General features: G+C 42.9%; 1 protein-coding gene across 4 annotated transcripts in view; it reads left to right on the forward strand.

Annotated features, from left to right (window-relative positions):
* Positions 1–10,859: 10,859 nt before the first annotated feature.
* The window catches only part of BBS2 (Bardet-Biedl syndrome 2), a 35,228-nt gene continuing 19,187 nt past the window's right edge, over positions 10,860–26,900 (forward strand). For 3 of the 4 annotated variants that reach the window (XR_008293840.1, XM_027044394.2, XM_015070345.3), the window contains exons 1-5: positions 12,304–12,644; positions 17,579–17,806; positions 22,258–22,383; positions 22,649–22,711; positions 23,525–23,602. Coding sequence is in view for 2 of the 4 variants with exons in the window: in XM_027044394.2 (XP_026900195.1) it covers positions 12,528–12,644; positions 17,579–17,806; positions 22,258–22,383; positions 22,649–22,711; positions 23,525–23,602 (612 nt within the window). In the remaining 2 variants the exon portion in view is untranslated. Of the gene's footprint in view, positions 10,902–12,303; positions 12,645–17,578; positions 17,807–22,257; positions 22,384–22,648; positions 22,712–23,524; positions 23,603–26,900 lie in introns of those variants that run through there. The other variant, XR_008293842.1, reaches the window with a different exon arrangement.

Consider the following 26,900-nt stretch of genomic DNA (forward strand, 5'->3'; position numbering starts at 1 on the left):
GGAAGGAAGAAAGGGAGCAGGGGGACAGAGGGAAGGGCAGAGGGACGGAGGGAGAGAAGAGGGAGAGGGAGGGAGGAAGGAAAGAAAAAAACGAGGGAAGTATAGATGGGCAAAAAGAAAAAATACTCAATGGCAATCCCGCCGCACTAATAAGCACTGAGAAGATTTCGGCTTATATCTTTCTATTGTTTTTGAATTAATTTCACAGTTAAGGAAAACTTACAAGATTAGTATAAAGAACTCTCATATATCTTTTACCCAGATGTGCATTTTGCCACATTTATCATTCTCTCTCTCTCTTTCTATGTACATACATATATATACATATTAATGTATATACATATATATACATGTTAATATATATGTATATGTAATACATATATACATATTAATATATATGTGTATTAACCATTTGAGAGTAAGTTGAGCCTTTGCTGCTAAATACTTCATTATGTATTTCTGGAAAACAAAGATATTAATTTATACAGCCATATTATAATCAACAAAATCTGGAAATTTAGTGTTGCCACAGTACCATTATCTAGTCTGCACGTCTTGACTTAAATTTTGCCAATTGTGTCACCAACGTCATTGACTGCAATTTTTTCTTCTGCTCCAGGATCCAATCCAGGACCACACAGTTACATTTAGTCGCCATGGGTTTCTATTCTCCTTCCGTCTAAAATAGGTCCTCTGCCTCTTTTTCTTTCATGACCTTGACATTTTGGAGGGGTACAGGCCGGGCCACTCAAGGTTTGCCTGACACGTCCTTAGGAGTAGATTCAGGTTTGGCAGTTAGGGCAGCAACACCACGGAAGTGATCCCGGGTGCTCAGTGCATCCCGTTAGGAGGTCTGTGATGCCAGTATGTTCCCTTATTGGTGTCACACGTAGGGTTTTAGAACATAGAAATTAAATTACATCCAACAAGCTACTCTGTAACCTTTCTCTTTCCCCAGCGATATGCTCTGATCATCTTTATTTAAAAACTTCAGCTTTATTTATTTATTTTTGAAGAGATAATACAGTTGGATGGTTCAAAGTTCAACGAAGCACAAGGGTGTGCGGTGAAAAGTCTGTCTCCCTCCCCTGAGCCAGCCCTGCAGTTCTCTCTGAGGCAACAACTGTTCCCTGGTTTTTGTGTCTCCTTCTGCTGATACTTTATAGAAGTATCTGGCGAGAGGCCAGTGTGTGGTGACCATCGATTGAGCAGCATGCGGGATGCCCACATTCACATCATTGTTTTAGGAGGGTGGCCAGAGGCCTGCAGCTTCCCAGGACCTCTTAAGAGACTCCTTTTGATCCTTCTAGAAACAGTGAGGTTTCTCCTGGAGCCCAGCCTGGCTGATGAGCTCAACCTCCTCCCTCTTGGCTCCTCTGCCCCAGGAATTCCTGCCTTGCTGAGACATTGTCCCCCCATAATCCTCACCCCAAACCGCCCTGTCCTGCCTCACTGACTGCCATCTGTGGGAACGGGCCCTTTACATGCACTGTGTCATCTTCAAAGTGCTTTTGGCTTGTTAATTGGCCACAATTCACATTAGGCTGACTAAAGATCCCACACGTTCCTAACACAGGAGGGCTGATGTCACTGGCCTTGGGAACACCTTGTTGGCACCTCACCGCAGAGAGGCTGCTGGCTCTGAGTTACAGCTGATCCTGGGAGAGGATTCCTGGCTTCACCACTTCAATGCATCTCTGGGACCCTCAGTTTTTTGGGTCTGTGAAATGGGGTCGGTGATAGGGTCATCAGGAGGACTCAACATATGAAGTGGCCGGTGTGGGATGGCTGGTCCATTACTGTTGGTTCCCTTTACTCTCAGATGTCCTGTCCTCTACAAGATATTTCTCATCATCTTTCCTCCACCATCCAGAACATTTGATTTGTTCCTCTTTTAACACTGATCAGTTCTTGGCCTTGTATTAGGGTAATTCTGCCCCTGCTGCAGCCATGAACTCATTGAGCATGGGGCTTATGTCTAAGGCATCATTATACCTCTCTCAGTAGGAAGCCCGGGGCTGGCATGAAATTCTGTAAATGTTTGCATGCCCGAGAGGCAGCATCAGGACTGCACAAAAGCAAGGGCCCTAGAGCCCCACTCTGGGTGCAGCCCCGGTTCCATCACTAATTAGCTATGGGATCTTAGGCGAGTTACTTACCTCTTCATGCCCGGCAGTACTGACCTGTAAAACGGGACTAATTAATAATAGCACCTACATCATAAGGTTGTTCTGAGGATTAAGTAAGTTAACGTGCAAAGAACAGTAGCCGCCACATGGTAAGAGCTTTATAGCTGTTGGCTATTATTATACCAGCATCTAGCAAGGGACCTTTCTCCTGGTGTGGCCTCCATAAACGTTTGTGAAGCCGGACTGACGAGATCGTATCCCCACCCTGTCCTCACGAATACACACACTTGGCGGGTTTCCGAAATTCTACCATTCTTTTTAATTTTTAATTTTTTTAATGTTTATTTATTTTTGAGAGACAGAGAGACAGAGCATGGGCGGGGGAGGGGCAGAGAGAGAGGGAGACACCGAATCCGAAGCAGGCTCCAGGCTCTGAGCTGTCAGCACAGAGCCCAACGCGGGGCTCGAACTCACAGACCGCGAGATCACGACCTGAGCCGAAGCCGGACGCTTAACCGACTGAGCCATCCAGGCGCCCCTTATTTTTTAATTTTTAAAAAATTTAAAAAATACTTATTTTTGAGAGAGAGGGCGAGACAGCGTGCGAGGGGGGGGAGGGGCAGAGAGAGAGGGAGACACAGAAGAACAAGGATGCTCCCCAAAGCATATTGTTAAGCACAAAAAGCAAAATATAAAGCCATGTGTCTAGTATGCCACCCTTTATGGAGTGAACAGAAGCTAGGGAGAAGGGTTCAGGAGGAGAGCACCTACCTGTGTAACTCCAGTCTTCAGAAGGAGAGTCAGAACCTGGTCTTAGGAGGGTCTCCAAGGAGGGGGTTGTGTGGCAAGGACTGCGGCGGGAGGGGGACTTCCTTTTCATTGCGTACTCTTTAAAAATACACTTTTGTACTGTGACAAAATACACATAACTTAAATGTTACCTTTTTAACCATTTTAAAATATCCAATTCGGTGGCATTAGGCACATTCACGGGGTTAACTGTCACCACCGTCTGTGTCCAGGACTTTTTCCTCATCCTGTTAAACAATAACTCCCCACTCCGCCTCCTCCGCCCCCTCCCCCTGGAACCTCTGTCTCGATATATTTGCCTATTCGTGTATCCCATGTGAGTGGAATCATACAATAGTTGTCCTTTTGTGTCTGCCTCATTTCACTTGGCTTAATACCTTCAAGCCTCCTCCATGTGGAAGCACGGATGCGGTACTTTTTATGGCTGAATACTATTCCACGGTAGGAATTTTGCCGATTTATCCATTCGTCTACTGGTAGCTACTGGGACTGTTTGGCTGTTGTGAATAATGCTGTCTGAACACTGGCGTACAGGTAGCTGTTTGAGTGCCTGTTTTCAGCTCCTTTGGGTATAATCCCCAGAAGTGGAATTTCTGGAGCATATTGTGGTTCTCCTTTTAATTTTTTGAGGAATCATCATACGGCTTTCCACAGCGGCTGCACCCCGTTTTGCAGTCCCACCGACAGGGCACGAAGGTTCCGATTTCTCCACATCTTCGTGTTTATGCTTTTGTATCTTTTAATTGGATACGATATCAAAGTATTACCTATTCAGTAATAAAATCTTTCAAGAAGCCATTGTTCTAAAGCGGTTGGGGTGCACGAGTGGAAGCACAAGACAGCAATGATGTCACAGGCAGCAGCCTTGTATTCAGCAGGCACGTGCGCACTGAGAATCCACATCATCCAATTGGACTGTCGATTCTGCATTATAATGGCTGCATTGTCACACTCCCTCCTGGGGAAGGAGGAGGTCAGATGAAAGTGTTGGATCAGGCTCTCCTGACTTCCCTTCCTGCTGTATCTGCGGAGGGGATACCCAGATAGGTGTAAGAGGTGTGGACAGTGAGCCCCTCCAGGCACTTTCTCCCACCTCCCTTGCCTGCAGGCTTCCACTGGCTTAGGCCACGCAGGAGGCTGGAGGGTAGGAGGAGAGAGTGGTGAGGCTCTTCATTGCTCAGCTTCCTCCTGGCTCTGCCACCTCTGTGAATGCAGCTCCAGCCAGGTGCTCCTGGGACGCAGCTCTCTTCTCTGGAGAAGGTTAGGGGTGGTGTGTTAGTTTCCCAGCGTTGCCATAGCAATGCACCATAGACTGGTGGCTTCAATAGCAAATTTATTCTCTTACAGTTCTGGAGGCTAGAAGTCTGACACCAAGGTCTCTGTAGGACTGGTTCCTTCTGAGGGCCATGAGAGGGGTTCCCCTGGCTTCTTGGGAGTGTGCTGGCCATCTTTGGTACTCCTTGGCTTATAGAAGCATCACCCTGATCTCTGCCTTCATCTCTTTACATGGCTTTCTCTCTGTGTGTCTGTATCCAAATTTCCCCCTTTTATAAGGACACCAGTCATACGGATTATGATACTATAACCACCTCTCTTAACTTGATTATCTCTGCAAAGACCCTCTCCAAATAAGGTCACATTATGAGGTCCTGAGGGTTAGGTCTCCAACATACCTTTTTTTTTTTTTTTTTTTTTGGTGGTGGTCGGGGGACACAATTCAGCCCATGACAGGTAGTTGTGGCTGCCTCCTTATCCCGTGTTGGTTTCCTAAGTCCTGCCCACACCTCTGTTAATAGTCTCTTGGTTAAGTTTCTCACAATCCTGGCTGAGCATGACTCTGTGTCCCGTCAAGCCTTTGTACCTTGGCCAGTTTGCTTTTGTCTATTTTTCAAGACAATAACCCTGATCTTTGTTTCCTGGTGTCCCTGCTGGACAATTCCACAAGTGAGGGAAAGGACTTCTGTGTGTGTGTGTGGTGGGGGGTGGGGAGCGGGTAGGGCTCAAAATATATTACGTCTGCAGTCTCCTCAAGCAAAGAGTCATGGTAAAGTGTGCCCTGGTGGGTATGGGAACTAGGAATTCCATGCCCATCCCCAACACACACACCCCAAGGAACCCTTGAAGGGTCCACCTGGGGATGTTTGGCATAAAGAAGCCACGGAGGGAAGATGATACATCTTCAGATACCCCAAAGGTCATGTAGTCAATCTGTCTGTTTCTACAGAGAGACTGATACGTAGGTCAGTCTAATATAATGAGTAAGAGACTATTTATGTAAGTTTATATAAAAGATATATATGTATAACATATAAAAATATTTATGCACATAATGTCAGTGAGAGATTTCTGAGAATCGTGTTTAAAAGTAATGGCCTCCATGTGAGCTGTGAGCATCTCAATCATGGGAAGTATTCAAATAGGGGCTGGATGGTCAGAAGCTGGGGCTGGTGATCTCTCTGCCCTTTCCGACTGGGAAATGCCATGACTGTAGAATTGGGACTTGGAATTTCTTTAGCCGGCTCTGCCACCTGAAGATATGGTGCTCAGATTTGCAAGGCTGCACTGTGCTGTCAGCTCTAGGGATTCATACCAACATAGAAAAACTCCAGCTTCTAGAGCAGGTGCCGCAGCCGTTGGCTTCCCACCAAAATAGGTAATTACAGAAGCTGAGTCAAGCTTCAGCCAGCGTCTGATGCTGCCCACACCCAGGTATGGCTCCAGGGGGCTATAAAGAGCACACTCCTTGGAAACTGGAACAGACTCCAGCTATCAGCTTTGATCTGTGCCCAGGCGGGGCGGGCTGGGCCAGGAGCTGTTCCTCTGCTCCTTGGGTGCTGGGCTTACCGACTGCATTTGAATCCTGCTAGACCAAATCTCTTCTTTATTTCCCTAAAGAGTCTCTAAGTGCAACTTATTGAATCGGTCTTTAAATAACTAAGGATGTGAGGCAGAGCATTGCTTTATTGTGTTATGAAGTCCTCATATGTCCTGGTCCTCATGTGTGGAAATGGGAATCATTTCTTCATGGCTTCCCTTCTCTTCGGGAGTCTCAGGCCCACCCAGAATCGTATTCACAATCACGCATGCCCAACATCTCAGTCATGGTCTTTGTGAGTGTCATGGTGTAAAAACGAGAAAAAGAAGGAGGCACCGCTTCTCAGTGCTTCTTGGTGCAAAACCATACAATCTATTTTGAATTTTTTCAGTGGGAAGAAGTTATGTAGGCCAATGCTATAGGGATGGGGATGACAAAGCAGGGTAATGAGAGAGAGAGAGAGAGAGAGAGCCCCAGGAGCTCCGGGTAGGCCTCTCTGAGGAGGGGTCCATTGAGCTGAGATTTTATTGACACCTGGGAGCCAGGCTTGACAAGATCTGGGGGCAGAGCACTCCAGGTGGAGGGGGCTGTAAGTGCAAATGTCCTGAGGTGAGGCCACACTTGGTGTGGTGGGGTGGTTCACAGACACCAGAGCTCTGTAGGCCAAGTTAGGATTTGGGGTTTTATGTGTCATGGGAAGCCATTGAAGGCTTTAATGTATGGCAGTGACTTAAAAATGGATTTGAATTTTTTTAAATTTAAAATTAAAATTTAGATTTTAAAAATTAAAAAAAACCCTACTTCCTCGAGGTATAATTTTCATGCAATAAAATTATTTTAAATGTACAGTTTGATGAGTTTTGACAGATGTGTATGTCTATGTAACCACCACCACAATCAAAATATGTAACATTCCTATCACTCTAAAAAATTCCCTTGTGCCCTTTAGAGTCAATCCTCCTTTCCAGGACCATCCCAATCTCCAGCGCTATGCCAGACTTCCTGCAGACTCTTCATCCAGTCTCCCTAATGTTACCATTTTATATAACCACGGTACAACTGTCAAAAACACAAAATTAACATGGGTACAATGTTAGTAACCAAACTATAAATTCTAGTCAGACTTCTCCAGTTTTCTCACTAACGTCCTTTTTCTCCTCCAAGATCTAAGCCAGGATTGCATTTCCTAACCATGTGCCCTGAACCTGGTCCATTCTGTGACAGTTTCTTAGTTTGTCCTTGCTTTTCATGATCTTGGCAGTTTTGAGGAGTACTGGTCAGGTATTTTGTAGACTATCTCTCATTTTGGGCTTATCTGTTGTTTTCTCCTGATTAGACAGGGCTTACGGGTTTGAGGGGAAAATACCACAGAGGTGAAGCCCCGTGCAGGATAACGTGACTTATCATATTACTCATCGTGATCATTCAGTTGAGATGGCATCTGCCGGGTTTTCTACCAGTTCGATGACATGCATGGGCGGTGGGGGGCGGGGTAGAAGCAAACTGGAGTTGAAATTAGTTTCTGCATCTGAAAAATGGGGATAATATTACCTATCTCATGGCACTGCTGGAGGATTAAGTGAGATCGTAATATGAGTGAGTAATTTAGCAGTCTGCTACGTAGTGAGTGCTCAACAGATGTTAGCTGCTATTATTAGTAGTAGTGGTGGTACCTTTTCTCCTGTCTACTGACCAGAAGGAGCAATTTCTGTTGTTGTTGTTGTTTTTTTTAATATGTGACATGCTGCTAAGTAAATGGCTTGGAATCTGATTCTTCATTTCCTCACTTCTCACATGTGTGACATGGGCTAACCGGAGACCCAGATGGACAGCCTCACCCCCATGGCCTGCAGCAGACCCACTGCAGTCAGGTGATGGGAGTCAGGTGATGAAGGGTTGAAGGAGGGGACACCTGCGAGGGCTGCTCGTAAAGCGTTCTCACAGAGCCTGGCCCTGTGCTGCCCTGCTCTCCTCCTGCCCCTCTGTGCTCTGAGGAGAGATCCTAACGGCCACTCCCCTTAAGTTTGGGGAAATTTCAGACTGGGGTTCTTTATAGGCAGGTTCTGGGGCAATAAGGGTGGGGAGGGGCTGTGGATCTGGATCTCTGAAATTCACAGACATCCTCCACTCGCACACTATATTATCCTTTTTTTGTTTGTTTGTTTTTTTAGAGAGAGAGAGAGTGAGAGTGAGCAGGGAAGGTAAAGAGAGAGAGAGGGAGACACAGAATCTGAAGCAGGCCCAGGCTCTGAGCTGTCAGCACAGAGCCTGACACAGGGCTCAAACTCATGAACCGTTAAGATCATGACCTGAGCTGAAGTCGGATGCTTAACCGACTGAGCCACCCAGGTGCCCCTCGCACACTATTTTAAAGTGTGTGTGTTTATTACAAAAGTACAAACTTGCTGTGAAAACAGCAGACATCACAGTGCACAAAAGAAAAGTCCAAAGTCCTCCTCCAGGGGTGCCTGGGTGGCTCAGCTGGTTAAGTGTCTGGCTCTTGATTTCCACTCAGGTCATGATCTCACCGTTGTGAGATCGAGTCCCGAGTTGGGGTCTGTGCTGGTTATGGAGCCTGCTTAAGATTCTCTCTCTCTCTCTCTCTCTCTCTCTCTCTCTCTCTGCAAACCCCTCTCAAAAAAAAAAAAAAAAGTCCACCTCCAGCTGGCCCCCTGCCCCAGTCCACTGTCCAGAAGTCAATCCTGTGACTGACAATGGGAGGCCTTCTGTCCCAAGGGTCCCTCTCAGCTGGCCTCTCTCCAGGCCTGTAATCCAGAGTCCTAAGGCTCACAAACCTCTGTTCTTTACACCTGCACACCCTCTAGTGGGAATGCTTCACATAGCGAGGTGAGGACGTGGGTGGGGGGCAGGCAGGTGGCAGGTGTGGCCCAAGGCCCCTGGGAAGTGGGCATCCCAAGATGGATCTCACCTAGTTTCCACCATACCCTTCTGTCTGGCTAGGTGGGTTTTTCTCACCCCAGGGATAAGAAGGAACCAGGAACAACGCTACTTGCTAAAAAAAAAAAGAAAGAAAGAAAGAAAAAAAAAAGACACCAAATTTATTACAGTAGCGATCCTAACAAGCCAAAGGCAGCTTTCTCACCGAGAGGTAATAAGCCCGTAATGCGATAAGAACCATTTATGGGAGCCCTTATTAAGTGCCAGTCATTGTTTTACTTCTATTAATTTGTATAATTAGCACAACACTCCCCAGAAGTAGTACTGTGGATATTTCTCTTTTCTAGAAGAGGATGCCGGAGCTCAGGGAGTTCACTGCGGGAACAGTACGTGCAGTGGTTAGTAGTTCAAGCCCTGGAGCCAGACCACCTGCGTTTGCCATCCTTGTTCTGCCACTTACCAGCTGTGTGACCTTGGGCTTGGGTTATAAACCCCCTGTGACTCAGTTTCCATTCTTGTAAAATGGGGATGACAACAGAATCTGCCTCTGAGGCTGGCCGTGGGCATCAAGTGAATAAGCGTGTGTGTCAAATGCTTGGCACAGAGAAGGCACTCAATAAGTGTGTACGTTAGGATTCATTGATGGACCCGAGTCTCAGTGCGTGACTGGTGGAGGAGGAATTTGAACCCAGTTCTTCATACTTCGAGACTTGTGGGCTCATGCACTATGTAGGGCTGCCAACCTAGAGCCCACCAGCAGAGCCCCAGGTCTCACTGATGTGAAGATAACAGGAGTCTTCCCTGAAAAGCCAGTGATTCCTGGGGTGGGGAATCATTGGAGGTAGGGAACACTCTGGGACTGCTGGTAGGGGGAGAGGCCTCTCTGGGCCAGCCTCTCCTAGCTGTTGTTCCTTCCTCCTTGGAAAAGAGCCTCCAAGTCCTCTGCTCTGTCCAGTGGCAAAGAGGCAAAAAGGATGGGGATTATCTACCCTTCTGGGGATCCTTGCTGAGTGGAAATCAAGAGCCAGTTAGGATTGTGATCCAAAGACTCAAATATTCCCAATATGGCAAATACTCCCAATAAATACTCCCTAATTAGGATTGTGATCCAAAGACTCAAATGCTCCCAGATACTCCCCATATGGCAAATGATGTGATTTCCCGGGCCCCTCCTAAATGTGGGAGCAGATAGGACTGTCTGGAGTTGTGATGTCCAGCCTGTCCCCAGAGATGGGAGGGAGTTATGAAATGAGGGAAAGGACAGTCCAGGCAGAGGGTAAATGTGAGAAAAGGTAGGGAAGCTAGAGACAGCAGCAGAGATGGGATCGAGTTCGAGACAAGAGGTGGCAAAAAAGGAGGCTTGCAGAGGCCAAAGGTGGTCAGAATTTGATTTCCATAAGCTGTCAAAGAGCTTGAGCTCTCTTTGGTAGAAAATGGGGAGCCACTGAAGAGTCATGAAGGGAGGAGGAGACAAAGGAAAAGTTTTGTCATCTGTAAAATAGGGTAAAATAGTACCTGCCTCTTAAGGTTATTATAGGATTGAGTGGGATGATCCACATTTAGTCTTAGAAATGATGGCATGTAGAAAATGCTCAATAAATGTCAGTGATGCTGCTGCTGCTGATTGCAACGTCCTGTTAGGAAGAGAAACCATAAAGGTCCAGGCCACCAAGGCAGTACATAAAGTGAGTGAGGCTTCGCTGGGTAAGGGGAGACCAAGGCCAGCCTCACAGGGCAATCCAGTTAGACATGGACTTGTCCACCTGCTAAGCCCCTCGGTATGGCTCACAGCCCTAGGTGATGTGACCTCTTTCTCACTCACTAGGTTCTAGCCACGTTGTCTTCTTCCTGATCTTCGAACATGCCCAACCTGGGCCTTTCCCCCTATTGTTGCCTCTGTGTGGGAAGCCCTTCCCCCACACTTTCTAATGGCTTCTGCTTTCTTGTCATAAAGATCCTAGTTCAGGTTTCTCCTGAGAGGCTTTCCCTGAGGCCTATCCAGCACCTCAGACTTATGACCAGACCAAATGATCTCACTTGCTTTCATGGGTAATGTTTGTTGCTCCCTACGTCCTCTAGGTTGTAAACTCCACAGGGGCACAATTACATCTTTCTTGTTCACTGCTGTTTTCATAGGTCCTCTGACACTGCCGGGCATATGGAGACGCTCGATAAATGTCTGTCCGAAACTGATGGCCTGAAGTGATCTCTAGTAGAGATTCATGCCTTTCAAGCTGTTCGTGGGAAAGGTGGCCTATCAAGCTGAGATCAGCTATTAGCAGAGTGGAGTGGATTCAGTCTGATGACAACTTCATGGAAGTAGGGTCTGGGGGTGGAGGGGAAGGATACTTCACAAAACAAAGTAGATTCTGATGGATGAGGGCAGGGGGACAAGCCCAGGGCAATTCCCACTACGGGGAACTCCTTGGAACTGTGATGTCTCCCTAAGTGACAGGGGAAGTGGTAGGGCAGAAAGGGGCTGGGAGAACTCAGAGGCAAGGCCTATCAGAGGAGGTGCAGAGGTCCATTGTCTGAGGTCTGACATTCCATCAACGATCTCAAATTTAGTCCTTTGACATGATCTCCAAAACAGGTTGTACCTAGTCACAGACACACCGGTAGGCTTTAAGAAAGATGTTCATTTGTACAGCTGTAATTACAAAACCCAAGTAACAAGAACATTTTAGAACTCATCTTTTAAGACCTACTTACAGCATCTGACACTGTTATTTTCCTTCTCCTTCTCTTCACTTGGCTTACGGAACACTATGCTCCTGGTCCTACTTCCTCAATGGCTGCTCCTTCTCAGTCTCCTCCTTTGGTTTTTATTAATCTCATCTCTCGCTTTTAAATGTCTATCTCCAGAAGGCAGCCAGAGGGAGCTCTCAGGGCCTTTGTACCGGCTGAAACACTCTTCCAGGCTGAATGCCTCACTGCAAGTCCTTGCCTAAATGTCAATTGTCAGTGAGGTCTCTTCCCTGCCATCCTATTTAGTACCCCACTTCCTCCAACCCTCTACCCCTCTTTCCTCCTTTAACTTTATAGTTCTTATTACCAAATGACCTACTACATGTATTTCTTGTTTAGTGGTGGTCTCTGGTGACAAATACGTTAGTGCCAGGAGAGCACCAGTGGAGTAGTAAACGCTATGTTTACTGCTGTACCTCTTTTGTCTAGAACAGTGCCTGACACACTGTGTACTTGAATGAACGAAGAGAAGTTTTGTGACGTTTCAATTATGCACGTTTTCATTTAAAAATATATAGGGAATTTTACAAGCGGGGCCCTAGACTATTTAAACATGAGAGGCTAAAGCGTGATTAAAAAAATTATCCGGAAAGGATCGTATAGTTAGGGCAGGTAACCACGGTGGTTTGCCTCGACTAACAGTTAAATCAAAAGGCAGAGCAGGCATCCAAGACACCTTTTCTTGAATTAATGACCCTTTGGGAGTGCGGTACTAGTGTGTGGAATCTGCAGGGGTGCAGCTTGGTTGTGGTGCTAAGGAGAAGCCCCGGGGGTGCAACGGCTCAGACCCATTCGTACGGTGGGATGGAACTGGGTCAAGTTAACAGCAACAAAACACGCAACTCTACCAAAGAAAGCGAACCAACCTCAGGATCAGGCTCGGACCACGCAGGCGCAGAAGGACCCGGGCGGAGCCTGCGCAGCCGCAGAAGAGGCTCGGCGGGCCTGAGCAGCCACAGAAAAGAGCGGGCGGTTTGGGGGCCTCCTAGGTCCCGCACTGTTTCGCGCCAGGTTTGAAGCAGCTGAAGACGGGCTGCTCTGGTCCCCGAGCCCCGCACCGCGGCGGGTGAGGCCGGCTCCGCTACTCATGCCTCGGGCGGCGAGCCCTCTTCTGAGCCGCCGCCATCATGCTGCTGCCTGTGTTCACCCTGAAACTGCGCCACAAAATCAGCCCCCGCATGGTGGCCATAGGGCGCTACGACGGGATTCACCCGTGCCTGGCAGCCGCCACCCAAGCGGGCAAGGTAACCGCTCCTACCACACCGAGCCCGGGTCCCTAGAGTCCCCAGGATCTCCGCAGGCCGCTCCGATGCGACCCGCCCCTCACCCTGCGACCCCGCCTCCAGCCACGGTTGCCCGGCGACCGGGCGGTAGCGTCGGTAGCCGTCCTTCCCGCGCAGAATAAGGAAGAATAATGGGGTCTCGCATGAAGGGCTTTTTTAAGCACTTAACTTTACTTGTCTTCAGGCATTTAGACTTGGACAGTGTTGGAGTTCCTGTGCAGATAGGGAGCTTGGGGAAGAAAAGTCCCCAGAAGGGAAGGGGCTTGGTCAGGGTTAGGAGTGGTAGGTAGCCCACCCCAGAGTTGAGTCCAGGGCCTCTGCCTGTCACTCTGGAGCTCCTTCCACTATTTTATATTGCCTCTCGAGCCAAACAACTTTACAGAAAAAAAGGGGAAAAAAATACAAAGACCCCTAAGTTAAATAATTAATTTTCACCTGATCTTTATCCATGCACATTTATGTCTTTTCCTACAATTTATTCGCTAAGTACCCGTTAGGCGCTTACTATGTGCCAGATGCTGTGCAAGGTGTGGGAGTCACAGAGGTGAAAAAGACATGGTCATTTAACATTCAGGAAACTTAACACCTCCCTTGTGCTAGATGTTGGGGATTCAGAGATAAAGCTGGAATCCCTGCTTTCACAAAGCTTATAATCCTGCAGGGCTGCAGACAAGGCAAATCAAGGCACTGATGGAGGCATGATCAAATACATGGAATACAGTGACACCAAGCGCAATAACTTTTAATAGGTACAAGGCTTCATTACATTAATTATCTCCTCATCCTTGCTACAATGCCAAGAGTAGCAGCATAACACAGGTCTTGGCTCTAGTACCTACTAATTTCATGACCTTGGGCAAAGTTCGTAATAATAGTATCTGCCACACAGGGTTGTTATAAGGACTAAATAAGTTAATACATGTAAAGCGCTTGACATATGAGAAATGTAGGCATATAAGCCACTAATTGTTAATTGCTATTTTCTTTTTGTTACTCCTACTGTACTGATTAGAATAGCGGTTCAGAGAAGTTCAAAGTAATGCTTGAGGTCATGCAACTAGAAAGTGGTGGCAATGAAGTTAAAGTACCTGTTCTTGACCCAGTGTGGAGTTTTAAAAAGTGTTTATTTATTTATTTTTGACAGAGACAGAGACAGAGAATCCTAAGCAGGCCCCGTGCTGTCAGCACAGAGGCTGACATGAGATCTCACATGAGATCATAACCTGAGCGAAATCAAGCGTCAGAAGCTTAACGGACTGAGCCACCCAGGTGCCCCAACCCAGTGTGGATTTAAAATGTGGATTTAATAAGCTAATATTTATATAATGGTTTAAAGTTTTCTTTCTTTTTTTTTTTTTTAAACTTTACGTATTTCGAGAGAGAGCAAGAACGTGCGTGCATGCACAAGTGGGGAGAGGGGCAGAGAGGAAGAGAGAATCCCAAGCAGATTCTGTGCCATCAGTGCGGAGCCCAATGTAGGGCTTGATCCCACCCACCTCAAGATCATGACCTGAGCCAAAATCAAGCGTCGGAGGCTTAACCAACTGAGCCACCCAGGCTCCCAGTTTATAGTTTTCAAGACACTTCTACCTATGTTGTATGTTATGTAATATGCCTTGAGATACATAAGTAGAAAGTCATTACAATTCATTTTCATTAGGTAGTATAATGTAGTAGAGCCCCTAGCACAGAACCTGGCATGTGATAATGTTAGTTACTGTTAAGAGGTACTGACAAATGCCAAAAAGAAATTCGTATAATTCTGTGGGTGCATGGCAGCTAAATAAATGGGCTGAAAAGGTCCCATCAGTATTGGCCCCACCCCTAATTTGTTGAGGGCTTACTACTGCTGCACACTGTTCTTAGCTTTGCAGTTGCAAGGTTGAAAGTGACAAACCTCACCCATTTGGAGCTTACATTTGAGAGGGGGAGCCAGACACCAGGGGGAGATAAAATAAAATACGTATATTTGTATTATATTTGTATATTTTTATTTTTTATATTTTATTTATATGTTAACATATATTTATATATACATATAAATAACAACAGATAATGTCTCCATGGGGGGCGGGGAAACAGTAAGGGGATAGAGATGATGGGAGATTGCTATTTTAGACAGAGTGATCCCTAGGCCTCTAATAAGATCATTGTAGATCAGAGATTTGAAGAAAAGGAGGAAACAAGCCCCACATATTTGTGGAGTAAGTGCCTTCCAGGCAGTGGGATCAGCAAGTGCAAAGGCCTTGAGGTGGAAGTAGCTTGGTGTGTTCCAGGGAAGTGAGGGCTCTAACGGAATGAGGGAAGCAGTGAGGTAGCCAGGGGCGGGATCATATAGGGCCTGTAGGCCGTGTAAACATCATTGTTTTGGGTGATGGGGTTTGATTAATGTTTTAAAGGATAACTGGCTGGTACTGCAACAGAGATGCAGGGAGCTAAGCCTAGGGGTGGAAGCAGGAAGATCAGGCACAGGTTTTTATGGAAACCCTTTCATTAGAATGTGATCTAGAGTGAAAGGCAGGGACACTGGAGTCTAGGTCTGTTTCCGGAGTTGGAAAAAAAGAGACAGAGGACGAGAAAGTCCTGTGGCCTGTGTAATTGGATCTTTTCTTTAGAACTTTAAACAAATCTGGATTTATGACCTGATATTTTATATTAATATTTAAAAACGGCAGTATTTTATGATCCAAGTAATACCGGAATATATTCTTTTCTAAAAATAATTAAACATTCCAGGTAAGGCTGAAGCCCTCCTTGACCGTTGGAGCTCAGGTCTCCAGAAACAGGATTTTGACATTATAAGTAGGATTCTGTTGAGAATGTGAATCTGACTTACTGGAATCTGGCCTCTGAGCCTGAGCAAGGATTTTATTTGTTTTGTTTCGAGCAAGGATATTTTAAAAAGGGGTTTCTCGCAAGATGAACATTAGTGTTTTCCTCTGGGGACATTTTTTCTCTCGCCTATGGGGCTGAGGGGGCCAGTTGGATTTCTACTTTCATTAGTATCCCCTCAGTTAGAATAAATGTTGTGTGAACTTCAGCCAGTCACAGAGAGTGATCCATTTGTTGTGTGACTGAGCTTGGCTTTTTCCATGCCCGAGGGACAAGTAGGTCTCCCGGAACCCGAGAACGGCAGGAGGGAAGCTAGGGAGAAGTCGGCTCCTGGGAATCTCAAACTCTTTCTGTTCCAATAGCAATGCACAGCAAGTCCAAAAGTGATTTCTCCTCCTGTTCTCCAGCCTGTCTAATTACTGGGAGACTCTGAAAGAATTCTTTTGTTCCGAACTGTTATAAAAGGAAGTAAGACATCATGGCCAGAGTGTAGGGTCTGGAACCAGATGCCAGGCTTCAGGTCTTTGCCCTGTCACTTAACAGTCGCCAGACCTTGGGAAAGGGCATTAACCTTTTTGACCTCATCTGTAAACCCGAGCTTGCTGTGAGGATCAAATGCAGTAACACTTATTAAAGTACATTACAAAGTATTACACGAATGAGGACATGAACATGATATTCCATAGCTACATACCTTTTCTGTGTATTTCCAGTCAATTCCTTTGAAAATTATTGTTGTTGGGGCGCCTGGGTGGCGCAGTCGGTTAAGTGTCCGACTTCAGCCAGGTCACGATCTTGCGGTCCGGGAGTTCGAGCCCCGCGTCGGGCTCTGGGCTGATGGCTCAGAGCCTGGAGCCTGTTTCAGATTCTGTGTCTCCCTCTCTCTCTGCCCCTCCCCCGTTCATGCTCTGTCTCTCTCTGTCCCAAAAATAAATAAACGTTTAAAAAAAAAAAAAAGAAAATTATTGTTGTTGAACAGGTTGTCTTGTTTAGGTAATAACTTAAAATTAGTCCTATTTGGATTTCTACCAAAGGGATGAAATACTGATTTAAAATCAGTGGATTTTAAAACTGGAAGAGGCTTAAGGGGTCCCTAGTGCAGTGTTTCCCACCCTTTTTTTCTTCGTAGAGACCGTGAAGATTTCCCTAATGAAACTTTAATACCACAGATATACTACATGTCTGTTTTTGTTCTGTGCCCTTTTGGGGCCACAGCCTTGTTAGTATCCAGTATACCTCTGCCCCACATCCAGTTACCCCTTTTGGGATAACACACACACACACACACACACACACACACACACATATGTGAGTGTGTGTATGTATATGGTAGTTGAAACTGCTCAGTTTGGATTAATTATTTAATTCTGTCTAACTAGTATGGTCCGTGAAACCTTGAAGAAGCTTGATCGTGTGACTCAGTTTACATTTGTAAAACAGATCTACTAACTGCCAGGCTTTGAAACTACCAGTTTTAACCCTTAAAACAACCAGGTTTTTTTAATTTTTTTTTTTAAGTCATCTTTACACCCAACATGGAGCTCCAACTTACAACCCTGAGATCAAGAGTCACACATTCTTCCAGATGAGCCAGCCAGGCACCCCTAAAACAGCCAGTTTTAAGGGTTAGGAAGTGAGTTTATGAGGTGCTGGGATGAAAGATGCTAAAGGAAGTGTTTCTTACTGTATGCTGTGTGATCTTCTTAGTGTGTAGCAACCACATTGTAGCTGGTAACGCTTCCGGAAGGTTGATCGGGAAGAGGCTAGTTCATAAGAGTACTTGACATCCTGCTGGTGGGTAGCCTGTAAGCTGCCCCTGGAAGCAACAACTGCATCTTGTCCATTACCTTGTTCTTCGCAAGGCTAAGAACCACTGAATTTCCATAATTTATAGTGGTTGAAAGCTAGCAATACACATAACTGTGTATGAGTGTTTTGTAGGTGGTTAAAGTGACCTCTTGTTAGTGTTGATATCTGTTAATACCATGGGTCTCTTAATAAATGTATGTTAATTTTACAGTTTTGGTATTTTAAGGGGATGTAATGAACTGTTTTTAATTTAGGTTTTTATTCACAATCCTCATACCCGGAGTCAGCATGTCAGTGCATCCAGGGTCTTCCAGAGCCCCCTGGAGTCTGATGTTTCACTTCTCAACATCAACCAGGCAGTCAGCTGCCTGACTGCAGGAGTACTGAACCCAGAACTTGGCTATGATGCTCTTTTGGTGGGGACACAGACTAATCTTCTGGCTTATGATGTCTACAATAATTCAGATTTGTTCTACAGAGAGGCAAGTATACCCCTATATAACCATGATATTCCTGTTACTCATTAATGTCCATGGGCTTTTTATGATTGAAAAAGATCAGACATTTATTTTGGTTTGCTTATCATATGGCTCTTGTGACGTAAACAACACGGAGATTTTTCCATTTATATCTGCATTATCTGTTTGACACTTACTTGTTTTATCATGGTTGGTAACCACTTGGTGACACTCCAGCTTGTCTCCCATGAGGTATATCTGTGATACCACCATCTGTCAAGATCTATTGAGAACTCAGCCAAGAGCCAGGAGGTCAGTAGACAGACCTTCTGGTGGCTTTGCATTAAAATTTAGTATAGTAGTTTATAGGAGAAGCACTTACTGTGGCCTGCCATCTATAGGCTACTGCAGCTTTATTTATTTATTTATTTTAAATTTTTTTTTTTAATGTTTATTTATTTTTGAGAGAGACAGAATGTGAGCAGGGGAGGGGCACAGAGAGAGGGAGACACAGAATCCAAAGCAGGCTCCAGGCTCTGAGCTGTCAGCAACAGAGCCTGACATGGGGCTTGAACTCACAGACCGCGAGATCATGACCTGAGCCGAAGTCGGATACGTAACCGACTGAGCAACCCAGGTGCCCCTAGACTACTGCAGCTTTAATACTCAAGTTATTCATATTTATTATAGAAAAGATATGGAAACAAAAAAAATACTCATAATTTCTCCATCTAGAGGTAACACGTAACTCTTAAACTGATTTTTACTAAGTGAAATTATTTATTTATTTATGTATTTTTTATTTTAGAGAGAAAGCACATGTGAGCCAGGGAGAGAGGCAGAGGGGGAGAGAGAGAAAACCCCAAGCAGGCTCCATGCTCGGCACAAAGCCTAACACTGGCCTCGATCCCGTGACCCTGGGATTGTGGCCTGAGCCAAAATCAAGAGTCAGATGCTCAACCAACTGAGTCTCCCAGGCACCCCACTAGGTGAAATTTTTTACAAAATGTGATCATTTTTTTACCCTCTAATTTATATTATTATAATAAGATATTTTAAAATATACTTCACATACCATACAATTCACCTATTTAATGTACAATCCAATAGTTTTAGTTTATTGAGGGACTTACTCAGCTATCACCACTATCAAGTTTAGAACATCTTCATTATCCCTAAAAGAAACCCCATACCCATTAGTAGTCAGTCTTCATTGTCCCCCAACCTGTCTTAGGCAACCACTAATCTACTTCCTATCTCTGTAGATTTGCCTGTTCTCGACTTTTCATATAAACAGAATCATATAATATATGGTCTTTTGTGACGAGTTTCCTTTCCTTAGGATAATATTTTCAAGGTTGATCCATGTTGTAGCATGTATCAGTATTTCATTCTTTTTATGGCTGAAGAATATTCCATTTTATGGACATGCCATATTTTCTTTATCCACTCATCATTAATGGACATTTGTGTTGTCTCTACTCCCTGGCTACTGCACACAGCCTTTTTATTCAATGCTATATTGTGAGCATCTTTATATGAAGTCACTGTATATCCCTGCATCATTCTTACTAGGCTCTATGTTTTTTTTTTCATTTTGTTAATATATTATAATTTGCTTAATCTGTTCTATATTGTTTCATATTTATGTTATTTTCATAGTTTCTGTATTACAGTTGATACTTTGATAAGCATATGTCTTTGCCAATTTCTCTGATTATTTTCTAAGGATAAGTTCCTAGAAATGCAATTACCTTTTTTTTTTTTGTATTTTAAAATTGAGATAAAATTGTACATACAGTGAAATACACAAACTTTACACGTACTATTCAGTGAGTTTTGATCCCTGTAACCAACATGCCCAGTAAAAATACAGAACATTTCCATCACTTCAGGAAATATTGTTGTGCCCCATTCCAGTCATTTCTTCTATCTTACAGACTTTCACCGTTCTGATTTCTGTCAGCTTAGCTTAGCTTTCCCTGATCTTGAACTTCACACAAATGGGATCATACAGAATGACTCTTTGATATCTGGCTTCTTGCATTTGGCAGGTCTGTGAGAGGCATCCATGTTTTTGCAGAGAGCAGTAGTTCTTTTTGTTGCTGAGTGGTATTCCATTGTGTGAATATTACACAGTTTGTGTATCCCTTCTTCTGATCATAGACATGTAGGATGGACATACTGAGTCATTTCTACTTTTGGTCAGTTATTAATAAAATTGTTAGAAATATTTCGGTACTTGTCTTTTTGTGGGTATATGTTTTAATTTATCTTGGGTGATACCTAGGAATGGTTGTACCATTTCACACCTCCCATCAGCGATGTACGTGAGTTCCAGTTGCTCCATACTCTGTCAACATTTGGTTATGCCAGTCTTTTTAATTGTAGCCATTTTAAGGTATGAAGTGGTGTCGTATTTGGCTTCATTTTGCATTTCCCTCATGACCAGTGATATATTACACCTTTTCTTGTGTTTATTTTCTAGTCGTGTGTCTTCTTTTGTGAAATGTCTAGGTCTTTTGCCTTTTTTATTGGTAGTTTGTATACACTTAGATTTATAGATTTTCTTTATACAAATATACATATACAAATATACAAAATGCCTTTTTTTATTGGTAGTTTGTATATACTATTGATTTATAGATTTTCTATATACAAATTCTTATATATATATATATATATATATAAAACAATGTTTACAATATATATATAACAAATAACAATACATGTAACAAACATATTCTCCCAGTATGTGGCTCATTCCAATAAGTACGTGTCTTTTATGAGCAAAAGTTTTTGATTTTGTTGAAGTGTAGCTGTTCAGTTTTTTTCTTTAATAGTTGGTGCTTTTTCTGTCCTGAGAAGTCTTTGCCTATTTCAGGATCACAAAGATATTCTTCCTATGTTTTTGTATAAGACTGAAATTGAGTGTAGGATGTGTATGTGTGTATATATACTTCTAGGGAGAGAGAGAGAGAGATTGGTGGCTTTATTTTAAGAAATTGGCTCATGTAGTTGTGGAGGCTGGCAAGTCCAAAATATGCAGGTTAGGCAAATTCTCTGGAGATCCAGGGAAGAGTTGATGTTGAAACTTAAGTCTGAATACAGTCTGGTGGCAGAATCCTTTCTCCAGGGGTTCAGTCTTTTTTCTGTTAAGGCCTTCAGCTGATTGGGTGAGGCCCACCCACCCACATTATAGAGGGTAACCTGCTTTACTCAAAGTCTGATTTAAGTGTTAATCTCATTTTAAAAAATACCTTCACAGAAACGCCTATAATGATGTTTTTGATTAAATATCTGGGTACCATGGCCTAGCCAAGTTGACACATAAAATTAATGGTGTCAAGAATTGAGCTTTGGAATTACTGAGTTAAAAATCTTTTTTAAATGATGAATATTGCTAAATTGTTCTATATAAAGACTACTGTTTTCCACCTTCCCCTCAGAATATGAGAGTGTCTGTTTTATCACACCCCAACCAACAATGGATAATCTTGTTATTTTTCATCTTTCTAATCTTAAAAATGAAAAATGATATATTGTGAGAATGAGGATTTTCATGTTTGGTGGTGATTAGTATTTCTTGTGAATTGCCTTTTTGTTTGTTTATTTTTTGTTTTTTTTCATTTTCTTTTTGGTTTGTTTGGTTTGTTTTTTGGCTTGGGGTGTTTACCCTTTTCTTATTTATTTGCTTTTTATTAGCTCATTTAAAAAACAATTAGTCCTTTGGCTCATATTTTGTAGGTATTTTTTCCCAGTTTATTGTTTACCTTTTAACTTTGTCTTTTGAGTTATTGGCCATTTAGCAGTTTTGATTTCTAATAAGTTTTCTTTCTTTTATAGCCAATTTTTAAATAGTTTTCCTACATAAAGATTATATAAATAAGGACTGTTTTCCTAATAATAAACAGTTAGTATTTCCAAAGATTTCCTTGAATTTTCTAAAAATAAGTTAAATTATGCTTATATACTTTAAGTCTGGGACATTTATTAATTCTGGATGGTTTATTACTCTTTGTACAGAATTCTTAGTAACTTTACAAGTAAAAGGACTAGTAGCAAGAGAACTGGGTAATAAGCAATAAAAAGATTTCCATGCAAAGTGGTTAAAATAGATTACAAAAGTTCGGGTGTTTTAAAGGCGTAAGTTTGATTCTGTCAAGAATTGGGCCCCTAGAACTAGTAGTTCTAGAGAGCCTTGGATTTTGCAGCAGTTTATCGCAGCAGATTAGTGTGAGAGGCCAGTGGCCTGAGTTGATCCTGAATCTGTGCTCATCCTGGTAGAGGCACAAATAAGCCACAGTGACTGTCCTCAATGGACAGTCCTGGGCTGCCTCTCACGAGACCACGTGGCTTCTCACAAATGACGACAGAGGGATTTGAGTGTCCAAATAAAAATGAGGATCTATTTTATGTCCACTGTGCCTGTGCATCAGTGTATCTGAGATTTTATGTCTTTTTTTCCTTCTTAGGTTGCAGATGGGGCCAATGCAATTGTGCTGGGAACACTGGGGGACATTTCCTCTCCTCTTGCGATTATTGGTGGAAATTGTGCTCTGCAGGGTTTTGATCACGAAGGAAATGATCTCTTTTGGACGGTATACAAAACAAAACATTCTCTTAATCCTCCCAAACGTTTTCACTTAATGTTCTTTATGCTTTGTTTGTTTGTTTTACCCTTGGCTGTAATGAATAAGAAAAACAAAATGGAAAACATATTTTCTAATTCTGTACATAAAAAAAGAACATTTGTAATTTGAATAACACCCATTGGTGGTTTGTATAATCCTCTTTCATGTAGCTAATGCATTTGGATTAAGCGAAAAAAGATGGCATATTAATGAGTTTTGGTTTTATTTTCAGGTTACTGGAGATAACGTTCATTCCTTGGCCTTATGTGACTTTGACGGTGATGGTAAGAAAGAGGTGTGTGGAGGAGGAGATACTTATCTTGTGTGCTCAGCTGAATAATTTCCCCATGACAGTGACATTAGTGGTTAAGAGAAGTTAACACTTACTTCTCTGGTTGATTTTGGTGCTCTGTTGCCTAAATGACAAGCCAACTGGCCTCATTTGTCTTTCTCTTTTGAACAATGAATCAGTTGTATTTGTCTGATGTAAAGATCAAGGCTGTAATGTTGCAAAGACACAGGACGGGGTGGGGGGGGGGGGCGGGCAGAGCATTTGATGGGACCACAGCCATATTCACAATCTTACAGCTACCTTCAGATGCTTTGAAACCATAATTGTAAGTAGTTTTCAACTGTGACTTTTTCAGGAATCTGAAAGTTTTAGAGATTGGCTCTTAGCCTTTGAAACTATTCTAATGGTTACTCTAGAAGTTAGCTTCTTGAGTAGCCAGCCAAGTGCTGTACTGGGCACCGGCTTACCTGTCTCTTGTCCGTGGATACCGGTCTCTGGCATTTGAAACCGGGCTTCCATCTGTGGGCAGAGAATGGGGAGCATTTTCAGGTGCTTGGTGGAAGAACATATTCTGGAAGGATGTGCAGCCCACATGGAAGGATAGTCTGTAGTGGCCACCTTTTCTTCACTAACCGAAGGTGTTGACTTTCGCAGTAGAAGGAACCTTCCTGACTACCAGATTATAGGGAGCAGATCTTGGGTATCAGGAGCAGTGTTTTAAGTACTGTGCACATTTTTTGTTTCATTTATGGAAATTTTGCTGTGTTTGCTTGTTGAACTAAATACGCACGATTCTTTTTTTTTTTTTTTTTTCAGCTCCTTGTCGGATCAGAGGATTTTGATATCCGAGTTTTTAAAGAAGATGAGATTATAGCAGAAATGACAGAAACAGAGGTAAGAAGTGCCACCTCAGAATCATGGTAACTGCGGGCAAGATAGATCAGCACAGTGAAATGTCACATCTGACAAGGGTGCTGGGATATCTTCTCACAACCCAGACAGTTTTGAAGTAAAAATTGTGGAGATTGAACAGAACTGCATGTTACAGAGAAAGACACACTTAAAAATCCTGTATCAAGATATATTTTCAGAGTTGGGGGGAGGCAGGGGTAGCCGCTGGGGAAGAGAAAAGATACGTTTTGAACAGACTGATTAGAGAAAAATTATTGAGTACCTAAAGGCCTTTCTTTTAATGAGTTAATACATATTAATAAGAACACTAATAATGGTGGCCATTTATTGTGCACCTAATATATGCCAGATACTGTTCTAAGTGCTTTACGTAAACTAACCCATTTAATCCTACAACAGCCCTAGTAGGAAGATATTATTATTTCTATTTTCCTGATGAGGAAACTGTTGTTAAGTTCCTTTGTTCAATTACTCAAACACAGTCATGGCTGCGAAGTGGTGTGGTCAGGATTTGAAGATTGTCCGCCTCCTCATCGTGTGTATTAAATGGGCTTGAATGAAGTACACAAATGAGGGTTTTAAAACGTTCCCTCTCCATTCAGATTAAGTACTTCTTAGGCACATTTTTTTAAGGTAAACTTAAAATCAGATGTTGGAGAACTGGAAACCTGTGGGTTTCTCCGTGATTAGGATTGCTCATGGAATAGAACCTGGGATGTTTCTGAAAAGTTTAAACTTCATTTGTCTACAGATCATCCTTATCCGTTGTAGTTTTGGCATTCTTAGGATATTTATATGCTGCTGGTTCCCCAGGATTGGGCAAGATGGAAACAGAAAAACGAATTAGGATATTCTGAAAAAGGAAGGAGAAGAGGATAAACGAGCAGTGGCTTGTGAATGTTCTAGAGAGGCAGAAAAAAACAACAGAAGGGAGTCTTAGTGGTCAGATTTTGCTGGGATCCTGCAAAATTTATTCAGGTCGTGTTTGGGTCTAGATCAGAAAGCTTGAGGCACTGGCCTCAGGGCCCATCTTGACCACTTGTCTTTGCTTCTTGCCACTTACAAAAGCTGTCTAGGAAAGTCGGGCTTCTGTTCCACTACAAAAAAAGACCAAAAAGCAAAACTTGCATATTGATATACAAAGTGTTATCCTTGGTTTAGCTAATATACCTTTATCTTACAGTGAGGATCATAGATTTTTACTTAGTTCTACTATACTTTTTATGTATTCACAGTTATTGGGGCGCCTGGGTGGCTCAGTCGGTTAAGCGTCCGACTTCAGCTCAGGTCATGATCTTACACTCCGTGAGTTCAAGCCCCGTGTCGGGCTCTGTGCTGATGGCTCAGTGCCTGGAGCCTGCTTCGAATTCTGTGTCTTCCTCTCTCTCTGACCCTTCCCCATTCATGCTCTGTCTCTTTCTGTCTCAAAAATAAATAAAAACATTTTAAAAAACTTAAAAAAAAGTAATTTATATATTCACAGTTATTATAATTTTAACTGCTAGTTATAGGTAGAGAAAATTAATTACCCTATTGAAAGTTAGGAGGTTCTGTTTAAGTGTATGTGCTTAATGTGTGATTTTTTTGAAGAGAGAATCCTTAGCTTTCGTTAGGTTCTTAACGGGGTTTGCCACTTCCTACCGCCCCCCACCCCCCAAAAAAAAGCCAACTTGAGAGTCACCTGTCAGTAGATGCTGTGTCTTGCATTATCGTTTTTCTTTCATTCAAATTTGTAGTAAATATTTTCCTGTTGGGTGGGAATCATTCAGATTTTGTTGGATTTCTGTTTATTGTCAATGCTACATGTGAGGAAGGTGCATTCTTTGGAAACACCTTTTTCCTAAATCCTAGAAAAGGACAGGAGAACATGAAATAGAGCTAGGGATTTGAGGTGACTGTTGGTCCCCTGGTCCATGAAAGAGAGAAACTAGTGAACTAATAAAGGACTAAGGGTCCCACGGAGTCTGGGGCTAAGGTTATGAAAACGTGAACTTTATAAAATTGTTCATTTCAGGGCCATTTTCCTGCCCTTTCGGTTGGATTTTGCTCTTAGCTCAAACGCTGTTTAGCAGATCAGCAAAATTATAATTCATTTGGCAGTTGGATAGTACTGAGTATTGCCAAAAGAATGCCTTGAGCGAAATAATTCTGGAGTCCTACACAGCACTTTGTATTCAGAGTTAAGTGAAGTGGGTGGTTTTGTAGAAAAGCTGTAGGTGTGGAGGAAATTATATAACTATTCTCTGCTTTATACAATTTATTTCTTAATATCTCTTGTATTAGTGTCAGAATTAGAAAGTGGATCTGCAGGAGCAGAGATATTGTTAAGTTTTGGTTTTAATTTAAATAAAGGATAATTTTATTCAGTCTCTAAAATTTTATCCTTTTAAGCATATTAAATCCCCAAACAGTCCTGTAAATATTTCTGTATGATGTACACATTCTTTACAGCACAACAGTCACAAATCCAGGTGCTTGGGTTTGTACTTTTCAAAAGATAATGTTTTCTTCTAAAAAACATCTTTCATCTGTAGCAAATAAGAAATTATGTCATAGAAGAGCATGTACATGAAAGATATTCAACTGTGGGTTTTACAAGTCTTTATTTTATTTTACTTTACTTTATTTTATTTTATTTTTAAGTTAATTTATTTATTTTTGAGAGGGAGAGAGAGAGCACAAGCCGGGAGGAACAGAGAGACAATCCCATACAGGTTCTGCACCACCAGTGCAGAGCCCGGATGCGGGGCTCAAACTCATGAACTGTGAGATCGTGACCCGAGCCAAACACAAGAGTCGGACGCTTAACTGACTGAGCCACCCAGGCGCCCCGACAAGTCTGTTTATTTTTTATTTTTATTTTTTTTATTATTTACATGCTCTCTCTGCCCACTGTGGGGCACAAACTCATGACCCTGAGATAAGAAAGAGTCACATGCTCCCATGGAGCCAGCCAGGTGTGCTGGCAAGTCTTTAAAATTTAAACTGTAGGATATGGTAAGTTAAGGAAACTGGAACAATCATTAAAACGTTTTGAGTTAGTGTGTATAACAATGTCTGTTGTATATTTTCTATATCCTGTATACTATATTTCATCCTCAATTGCTCAATTTTATTGATGTTTTTTTAAACAATTTGCCAAAACTTGCCACATAAGTTTGATTTAAAATAACAAAGTTTATGAGTTTATTTAATTCTCATAACCCAACTCTGAAATAGATGACATGGATCATAGAGAAGAGAAATACATTCCCCTCTAACAGATTTAAATCTAATTTTA

The sequence above is a fragment of the Acinonyx jubatus genome, chromosome E2 (genome assembly GCF_027475565.1).
Source record: "Acinonyx jubatus isolate Ajub_Pintada_27869175 chromosome E2, VMU_Ajub_asm_v1.0, whole genome shotgun sequence".
NCBI classification, from domain to species: Eukaryota; Metazoa; Chordata; class Mammalia; order Carnivora; family Felidae; genus Acinonyx; species Acinonyx jubatus.